The sequence below is a fragment of the Hydractinia symbiolongicarpus genome, chromosome 1 (genome assembly GCF_029227915.1).
Source record: "Hydractinia symbiolongicarpus strain clone_291-10 chromosome 1, HSymV2.1, whole genome shotgun sequence".
NCBI lineage: Eukaryota > Metazoa > Cnidaria > Hydrozoa > Anthoathecata > Hydractiniidae > Hydractinia > Hydractinia symbiolongicarpus.
The window spans coordinates 5,242,588-5,253,763 of record NC_079875.1 but is presented as its reverse complement, the minus strand read 5'-3'; the positions used below and the strand labels follow the sequence as shown (position 1 = coordinate 5,253,763).

The 11,176-nt window shown below is 32.0% G+C and overlaps 1 protein-coding gene across 1 annotated transcript in view; it reads right to left on the bottom strand.

The window, feature by feature from the left end:
- Window positions 1-1,342: 1,342 nt before the first annotated feature.
- Window positions 1,343-11,176, bottom strand: part of LOC130633180 (uncharacterized) — a 63,754-nt gene continuing 53,920 nt past the window's right edge. Inside the window, exon 3 of the mRNA XM_057444533.1 lies at window positions 1,343-2,065. Within this exon, the coding sequence (XP_057300516.1) occupies window positions 1,866-2,065 (200 nt within the window). The 3' untranslated portion in view covers window positions 1,343-1,865. The remainder of the gene's footprint in view (window positions 2,066-11,176) is intronic.

The following is an 11,176-nucleotide window of genomic DNA, read 5'->3' as shown; positions in this document are numbered from 1 at the left end:
AAGTGAAATTATATTTTGAGGGGTTTTTATTTTCTTATTTTTTTTATATGATAATTAAATTTTGTGTTGAATTCATTTTGCGAATTGCATTTCTGTACTAAACTATTCCTGCTTAGACATTAAAAAGGTAATTATGATAGATATCTTATTTACAGGAATGGTAATTTGATAAGTCTGCAAAATTTCCTTTAAGTGAAAATTTACCGTATAATTCCTTTTTTACCTGAAAAATTATGCTGCTTAAACTCTAAACATAATGACGATCTCACTTTAGTATATATTGTCTATGTTTTCTTTGTCCTGAGATATGTATTAACATCTTTGTTTTCTTTTGTCCACGCATTTTGTAATTATAATTTGATACTTCCGCACAATTTACTATTATTTCGTTTTTTTACGAGCTTCATTTAGGTTTCTTAGTCAATACTTTATATGTTATTTATGTGTTATAAATTTATTATAAAATGGACGATACTGGGCGGATACAAAAATGATGAACAAACCACATTGCTGTTCCCTCTAAGTGTATTCCTGTTTTCACAGAATATTGATGTCGAATTGTTGTTACGACTCTTTTACACATGCGAATATATTCTTTATGCCAAGTTGTTAATTCTCCAGACATAAGTGTTTGAAGTAGACGTTAAAAATAACCATCGATTAAAGTCGTCTAGAGTGGGCCATCCTGGCGTCAGTAAAAACTAATATCGTTTAAGATTTTGACTCTTAGCAAATAACAGAAGGAAAAAGATTTGAGACCTTACCAATGAGACGTGAACAGGACCACGTGAACAATGACACGTGACCCAATGACCCGTGAACAGTGGCATGTGACCAATGACATTTGAACAATGCCATTTGCAATATATAACTTCTCAAATTGTAATTGACTGACTCAATATAGTGTCACATGTGAGAGTCGTGTATTTTGTTTATGAATAAATTGAAAGAAATATTTCACAAGCAACAATCGCAAAATATCGTATTCATTTCATAGTACTTTCGTACTTTCTTGAAAAACAGACATAAAACAAATCAGTTTCCGCGATCCTTTGCCTTTTTATTCACATACACATCCACACAAAAGCCTCTTATGAGACAAAAAAGCCATTAAAATAACGTAAGACTAAAGGGGCGTTGTTGTTTAGTTTAACTTTTGAATAAAAGAAAAGATAATTCAATTGAATATTACCATTGAGCATTACCAAACTTTTAAAAATCACGTTATTGACATAAGATTCGTAAGGAAATGATCCATCATTAAATATTCTACCTCTGAAAAAGGTTCCAGGAAGGTGTGTTCAAAGACAATATGAGAGTAGACGGGTTTTCACACTATGGACAACGTCGTTGAATGATAAAATATTAGAAAGTTATTGTGCTTGTTGCGATTACTGCGCATCGATGTCAAATGTAAATGTATGTAAACCTTTTTCGTTCAGGTGATTGCTCTCCTTATATAAATCATAAACTTCAAATAACCTGGTAATGTGTGGAAAGGCAAGCAAATACAAAAAATACTACTTCAAAAAGTGGTACTAAGTTGTTGAATAGATGCTATACAGGCAGAGAAATTATAATAAATGTAACATTTAAAATTTAACTTTACCATTTTTTTACGAAGATTAGTAAAAATTAGAGCAGGTTAACATCTTTAATTTTGTTAGTTCCCGGGTAAGATTATCCTTAGATTACTCTTATGCGACACGTTTAATGTTGATACCTTATTCATTTTAGATACATAGTTGTGAAGGAAGAAAAAAAAACTTATGATTAAGTGCTACTGGCTCAACAGATATCCAAATTAAAAATAATGAAACAAAACAATATTTTGTATTTAAAAGGCATTATAGTTATGAAGTAAATTATATCTGTCGACACTTGTACTGACTCGGGTATTCGCAACGTTCTGTATACGGGTTGTAAACAAGGTATTTGAGCGCGCATTGCATGTTACCACGTGAACGGCCATTAACACACGCGAGAAATCCATGACAGTTCCAAGGATTTGTAATGTATTTTGACTTCTGTGTTAATGCAGCGCATAAATCGTCTTTGTTGTTTTCTATAAAAATAAAGGAATAAGTTGTAAAGGTAGGCGGCATGTTGTGATAAGCTGCTCCGAATAGTAAATTCTGTTTACACAAGTTCTCAGGACAGGAAAGTGTTCCAGGAGCGCATGATAAACGACCTTGCATACTTTTTAAGCATGACATAATTTAAAAAGAAGTTCGTTAGTATATAGCCAAAGTTTAATAATCTCTTTAAATAATCTGACCAATTCTCTTAAGTTTGCCTCTAAAAAGAGCCTACCTTATCCTGAATCCCAAATAAAATGATCTAAGTGGAAACTCTAGAACGCTTGCAGTCAGTCAGGACAGTCAACTGTTTGTGTTGTACACATGCACTGCAGGCATTTTTACTTCATTATTTTTAACCATAGTTTTTAGGGATAGATAGCTATTAAAATCTATTTAATCATAAACATAAGAATCATAAACATATCATAAATAATATAATCATATGCTTGTCTTGCTCGTCTGAGTCTTGAAAGTGTTGTCTGTTTATTAATAAAAAAAAAATAGCAGATGCTTTAAAGTGGTTGTAATACGAGTGATTTAGTAGTGCTTCGTGCATTCTCTTGTGAAGTTTTATACGTGGAACTTCAGGATTTCGTCAGATATTATTAATTGGATGGCGAGGGGCATTCAAACTTTTTTTTGAATAATTACTATAAATGAAAAATCTAACAGGACATAATAGTGTGTGAAACCACATCTTATCACTACAAAATATATGTAATTAGATATTTTTACAGAAGTTTATTTTGGAAGGAAGGTAGCCATGTGATTTAATCCTGAGGCGTATTTGGATTTTTAAAATATTATAAAACCTAGTCATGGTTTTAATATTCCAACAAATACAAAAACTATTGCTATGTAGCTATTTAAGGATCGCAAATTGATATAACAAGCCAAAAATGTGATTCCTATGATCAGATTATGCTGCACTCGAAGATAAGAAATTGTGAACTCTGTGATAAAAGTGATTGGAAAAGTGGTATAGCTAGCTACATATAAAGTTTGTGTGTAAAATGGCGCACAGGAATTTTCAAGAGTTGTTTAACACGAACCAGTGTATTTATTACTTAAGTTTTATTTCTCTAGTCCATAGAATACCCAACCAAACAATATTTTTTTGCAGAAAAACTCGTGTTTTGTAAATTTTGGAAGTCAGGAAAGTGACAAGATATAACAAAAATTCAAACCCAGTCAGTACAGAAACGAAGAACTTCGAGAATACTGCTAAAAACTAGCTTGCTGTTACGACAAATAAAGAGAAATCACAGCATAAAGCACAGCATAAAGCACAGCATAAAGCACAAATACTCCTTAATTTTATATTAAACGTTTATTGTTTGTAGTTCTAGTAAAATAGAAGTTTAAATGATGTTTCTCCTTCTGTTTCTATATCCTCCTGCCTCAGTCGTTTTTCTTTATAAATTTCTCAAAGGAGATAGAAATCAATTTTTTTTATTTTTGTCTAATCTATACATTTTTTACTTCCATAGTAAGTCCTATGATTTTTTTACTACTAGTCATTTTCCTGTGAAAAAATCCACACAGGAGATCGCCAGTCCTGCATAATCCTTGCATCGCTAGTTCGTGCATTCTTGCTCGTCAGTTAGCATGAAGTAATAGGAAGTGGTTTACTACTACCCTTGGAAGTTTATATGGAAGTGGTTTACTACTATCCTTGCATAGTGCAATTATTAACTCATAACTATTTTCAACCGGTTTGTACGAGAAATCCACTGCGCTGATTGGCAAAAAAGCCTTTACTACAGGCTTTATACTGCACGGTATAACTTTAAAACACAAGCAAACAAAATGATTACTATAAATGTAAGCAAATAACTTCACCAGTGAATTGGCAACATAGCTAGCTACATACAAACTCAAAAATCAACTTACAGAAAATTCAGAAACTCCCACCTCCCCGCCAGAAAAACAGCAAGGAATGTTGACAATTTTAAATCCACTGCGGTTTTATAATCAACATTTATCGTAACAACAGGCAACAAGCAAAATGGCGTCGAATTCGTATGATAAACTCTTCTTCTGACGAAGAATAAACTTTGGATCAAAAAATGTTTAAAAAAATTCTATATATGGATATTCGAATGTTTTGTTTTCTTTTTGTACATGCATTTGAAAAATTGATTTAAATCGAACGTTTTCTTTCTTTTTCAAAACCTGGTTTTTACAACCTTTTCACAAGTAAATCTTAAGAAAAGAATTCTGATTTCTACAAACTTAAACAAAAGAACTATCGTTTAATAAATACAATATAAACTGTTTTATCTATCTTGTAGTTCAAGAAACGTGTATTAGAGAACCAGTAAATGATGCCGAATCTATGAAGTAACTAACTTAATTTTATCATCCTGAACAAAATGTTGATCACAAAGAAAGACTTTGATTAGCATATATAATAAAATTGAAGGAGTGGTAACACTGAAAAAAGGCACTCCCCTGAAATGTATTCCCTAGTACTTTTTTTCGGGGAAATAAGAACTCCCCAGTGCTTATTTCCCAGGAAAAAAGTAGTCCTGGGAGTAATTATTTTCTAGGAAATAAGTACTCCTTTGGGAAAAAATTACTCCCTGACTAAAGTCTATTCTATTTTAGTGTGCACTCTGATTTTCTTTCTGCTTCAAGATATACAAACGATTGTGAAGCCATTAATCTTGGTGTAATTCGATAGCAGACTCCTGAGTAGTATTCACTACCAGCTTTTTCCTCTAAAATACATGATTGATGACAAACCAACTGTGTTTTCGCTTTTCAAGAATCAACCAAGCTGACTTCCAATTCTTGTTTCGAATGGCTTTGCGAACAACGTCGATTGCAGCACTACCAGGCCTAAAATGCCTTGCCAGTTTATTGATTTCCGCCGCGTAAGGCGGAATCTTTAAAAACGCCTTGGAAGATAGAGAGATAGGGACCACCTATAGCCTGGATGCGCGGTGTCCAGAATAAAGTATTTTACCCTGGGCCTGGAAGTTGTTTAATTTCTTAAAAGCCAATAGAAATGCGTTATTTGATTTTTTAGCCAATAGGGTCTCAGATTGTCAGAACCTGATATCGTGGCTTCCTGTGATGCTTTGTCTCGAAGTTCTTCGAGTTTCAGGTCCCACAGGCCAAAGTTTCTTGCCCAAAACAATCGGTTACCGTTCCTCTTGATATGTTTGAAACTCCAAATCAATGTTTTGCAAAACAGGATGTTTGGTCAATGAGACTTCTCAGGTAAAAAAAGCTGTATGTTTTAGCTAGTTTGTTACTTAGCTATGTTAAAGTGACTTACATTTGCGATTCTTCAGAGTGTTTAAAGCTCTTACTTAAGCTACGCATTTCGTTAGCATTTCTGTCCAACTATAAAATGGCCTTCCTTATATGTAGTTAGGGATCAAACCCATTACCTGACTTAACAGTTTGGGAACCAAAACTGATGATTAATAGCCTAAAAGGTGCAGTAGTTTTCAGGAAAGTTTGACCGATTTAAGCTACATTTGCATGTCATGTAGCTAACTAGCTACAGACTGTATTGCATATAAAGTTTCACATAAAAAACGTAAAATAAGTGTTTTCTTATATTTAACATGACTATCGTTATAATGCAGCATCAGCAGCAGATCAGAATTACAAACTTTGACAGGCAAATCTACAGTGCATTTTTCTGATAATATTCTTTATGAACTTTATGAAAAGGGCTGTGTACTTTTGTACTAAGATAACATGTCCTTTATTAATTGCTATATTGTTTTGTACACAAATATTCAAAAAACATTTTTATAAATTTGAATCCTAAATCGAACATTTTTTCTTATATATTTTGGCCTATGGACTACATTGTGTTACATTGTGTTACAAGCAAAACATTTTGCTCCATAAAAAAACCTGACATACGAGCTTAAGTTGTATGTAAGTGTGTCGTAACTTACATAAATGAGATTATGAATAAAAATTCTCCCTGATGTGCACAAAAACATGTGAATGTAGCTTTAAAAAAGCATCAAGTATACTGTACATATTTTCTCTATTATCCAATTTCCCTGTTTTTCAAGTAATCCTGCCTTTTTTTGCCATGGATTGTAAAAAATATTTTCAAAATTAGCATACACTATCTGTGGAAGAAATTTTTGTGGAACTTTTTTTTGCAGAAATTTGGGCAAAATCTGTAAAAATGTTCCACAGAAATTTTAGAAATCAGTCAAACATCGGTTCTGAAAAATTATTCCGCAAAATTTTCCATTTCAGCTAGCCGCAACAATTAAAATTTGTTTTATTTCTTCATACTTTGATTTCTTTAGGATCTAAGTTATTGGGTTCCATGTTGCTCATTTGTAAATGCCCTAACTTCTGAATACTATGTTAGACAAAATACTGATTTTGCCTCTGCTGAAATAATTGAACTTTAGTCACCCAAAAATTAATATTGCACATTTCGCATATATTTTGCAAATTGAAGCATTTTTGTGTGCCACTCACCCACAAAAATAAGTTTCAGGAAAATTTATTGTGCAAATAATTTGTACCCTTGGCAAGTTTAGGCTCTTACAACAAGTTTGAATGCATATTGAAATTGAAAAAAAAAAGTTATAAAGGTATTGCTTATAGCCTGGAAAAGATTTGAGGTAGGTGTTTATACTTCTTATGCTTCATATTTCCAAACTTTGTTAAAAAATTCCTAAGTTTTGCTAAAAACAATACTACACTCAGGTTTTTTACCCAAAAATAATTCAACATATCCGGCCTATATATCCTGCAATATAGGATTCCTGCTAAACCCACCTTTATTTGTAGGTTAAAACACTAATCCAGTGGTGAAGTAATAATAGACTAGAGTAAATATGGTATTCTTGGCCACTGTTGAATATAACATTTTAGGGATGCTTTTAGGCAAGTTTAGGAACTTTCAAAAAAATTAAATATTTATAAAACTTCCAAAATTTGTCTTTGAACACGCAGGTATTCTTTTTGGAAAGACAGACATCACAAATACTTGGCGTTTCACAGTATCACCTGATTTTTTTATCAAAACTTCATAAAATGGTGAAATATTTTATTTTATCTTGCATTTATACCTGTCATCTTTAAATATATAGGGCACAGAACAATATCACATTAATGTGCTAAGATTATTTTGAGTTCTTCATATATGTTTTTTTAGTATTTTTCTTTCTTTTTTAGGTCAGCCATAATCTAACACAGCCATTATCAGCATTTCCAAAAAAATGTTGACAGAGTAAACTGCAAACATTAATTTGTGAAAAATGAATCACTAAAACTAATATATATTTATATAATTTATTATAGTCTTATTTTGGTTAATAGTATTTACTTCACATTATTTTTAAGGGAAACTAGACGTCTATGATTCTTCTATGATTTTACAGAATTTGTATCATGAAAATTTTTAGAACTTTCTAGGTAGATCCCAAGTTTTTATACTTTTTATAACTGTGTGTAAATCTGTATATTTTTGTTATTTATTCAGGTGTAATTGAATTGAAGTATATCTAAATTGCGTTATTTGTCGCCCATATTTAATACTTTTCAGACCAGGTTACTTTAACCCCTTTTTTATATAAGAACAATGTTATAAGAACATGAGCCTTAGACTCAAAACCCCAGACTCAAATCATTGTTTTTACAACTAAAACTACTCAAGAAATGGAATAGTCAAAAAGCCTCAAAAAGCGGTTAAGTCACATAGTTTTGCGCAATTATTCAATCATTTATCCTGTTTTTAAATTGGAAATCTCAGCCTTGGGTCGACCATTGGACGTTTTGCTCTGTGGAAAGTTTCTCTTGACAAGGCGGAAATCTTCAAGCCTTGAGGCTTCTTGCTTACGTTAACTTTGATCTCATATTTTCTTCTTGGGAGACGTTCGAGGGGAACGACTTCATTTAGCACCGGGCTAAGTGGTCCCGACACACGACGTACAACATAACTAGTACCCTTCATACTTTATCGATATTAAAAGTCCGACAGACGTTCAGTCATACTTCTCCAACCAAATGGACCCGACAAATGAAACCGCATTATCCGACATCCTCTCTATATAACAAATACATATTTTTTCTGTCAATAATCCATAACCAACGTAATATCGCATAATACTGCATAATACTGCATAATACCTTTATAATTCATAAAAAATACATAAATTTTCTGTCGATGGCCATACCAACGTAATATCGCATAATACTGCATAATACTGCATAATACCTTCATAATTCAAAAAAAATACATAAATTTTCTGTCGATGGCCATACCAACGTAATATCGCATAATACTGCATAATACCTTCATAATACTCTCTGTCGTTACATAAAAAATACATATTTTTTCTGTCGATGGCCATACCAACGTAATATCGCATAATACTGCATAATACTGCATAATACCTTCATAATTCATAAAAAATACATAAATTTTCTGTCGATGGCCATACCAACGTAATATCGCATAATACTGCATAATACCTTCATAATACTCTCTGTCGTTACATAAAAAATACATATTTTTTCTGTCGATGGCCATACCAACGTAATATCGCATAATACTGCATAATACTGCATAATACCTTCATAATACATAAAAAATACATAAATTTTCTGTCGATGGCCATACCAACGTAATATCGCATAATACTGCATAATACTGCATAATACCTTCATAATTCATAAAAAACACATAAATTTTCTGTCGATGGCCATACCAACGTAATATCGCATAATACTGCATAATACTGCATAATACCTTTATAATTCAAAAAAGTACATAAATTTTCTGTCGATGGCCATAACAACGTAATATCGCATAATACTGCATAATACCTTCATAATTCATAAAAAACACATAAATTTTCTGTCGATGGCCATACCAACGTAATATCGCATAATACTGCATAATACCTTTATAATTCAAAAAAAGTACTTAAATTTTCTGTCGATGGCCATAACAACGTAATATCGCATAATACTGCATAATACCTTCATAATTCATAAAAAACACATAAATTTTCTGTCGATGGCCATACCAACGTAATATCGCATAATACTGCATAATACCTTCATAATACTCTCTGTCGTTACATAAAAAATACATATTTTTTCTGTCAATAATCCATAACCAACGTAATATCGCATAATACTGCATAATACTGCATAATACCTTTATAATTCAAAAAAAGTACATAAATTTTCTGTCGATGGCCATAACAACGTAATATCGCATAATACTGCATAATACCTTCATAATTCAAAAAAAGTACTTAAATTTTCTGTCGATGGCCATAACAACGTAATATCGCATAATACTGCATAATACCTTCATAATTCATAAAAAACACATAAATTTTCTGTCGATGGCCATACCAACGTAATATCGCATAATACTGCATAATACTGCATAATACCTTTATAATTCAAAAAAAGTACATAAATTTTCTGTCGATGGCCATAACAACGTAATATCGCATAATACTGCATAATACCTTCATAATTCATAAAAAACACATAAATTTTCTGTCGATGGCCATACCAACGTAATATCGCATAATACTGCATAATACTGCATAATACCTTTATAATTCAAAAAAAGTACTTAAATTTTCTGTCGATGGCCATAACAACGTAATATCGCATAATACTGCATAATACTGCATAATACCTTTATAATTCAAAAAAAGTACTTAAATTTTCTGTCGATGGCCATAACAACGTAATATCGCATAATACTGCATAATACCTTCATAATTCATAAAAAACACATAAATTTTCTGTCGATGGCCATACCAACGTAATATCGCATAATACTGCATAATACTGCATAATACCTTTATAATTCAAAAAAAGTACTTAAATTTTCTGTCGATGGCCATAACAACGTAATATCGCATAATACTGCATAATACTGCATAATACCTTTATAATTCAAAAAAAGTACTTAAATTTTCTGTCGATGGCCATACCAACGTAATATCGCATAATACTGCATAATACTGCATAATACCTTTATAATTCAAAAAAAGTACTTAAATTTTCTGTCGATGGCCATAACAACGTAATATCGCATAATACTGCATAATACTGCATAATACCTTTATAATTCAAAAAAAGTACTTAAATTTTCTGTCGATGGCCATAACAACGTAATATCGCATAATACTGCATAATACCTTCATAATTCATAAAAAACACATAAATTTTCTGTCGATGGCCATATTAACGTAATATCGCATAATACTGCATAATACTGCATAATACCTTCATAATTCATAAAAAGTACATAAATTTTCTGTCGATGGCCATACCAACGTAATAACGCATAATACTGCATAATACCTTCATAATAATGTCTGTCGCTTCATAAAAACTACATATTCTTTCTGTCGATGGCCATAACCAACGTAATATTCCAGAATATTTCGCATAACTGCCATTTACGGAAAGCTGTTTTTATAAAGTAGACAAAGGTTGAGGTTGGATACACATCCATACACAAACAGAAACGATATTTCGCTCAAATATCCTTTTGCAACAAGACATAATAACGGCCCTATTGCAGGCTAAACAAAGAGGCGTTTTTGTACAATATATTGAACAGGCGGTGGTGTTCTATGCCCACCGATAGCCAATAGAAAAGATATTTTGGACTAATACCCCCGCGAAATTACATATCACAAGTCCTAAAAAATGCAAATCTGAGGCAAGGCATTATACTATAAATTTACCAGGCTCTACTGTTATGTACTTATCCGTGCAGCAGTAGAAACAAGTGTCCTCCCTGAAAATGACGCATCAAAAGCGCTAAAGCAGGCCAATCAATCCAAAGACATTACGTGTGTTTTTTATTTCTTTTTTTCGGTGCAGTATTTCAATAGTATAGCTTGATTAGTTCTTAAACCAAATGAATTCTTAGATGCATAAAAATTTAAATGTTCCAATGATTTTTGTCCGACTGAAGAAGCTGCTGCCGTAGAGAAGCTATATCACATTAAAGTTTAGAGCCGTTTACGATGAAATTATTCCATTGTTTGTAGTTAAAATTTGACAGGTCATAACTTTTTTTCGGCAAAGGCTCTTAGGCTGAAATTCTGTAGAAG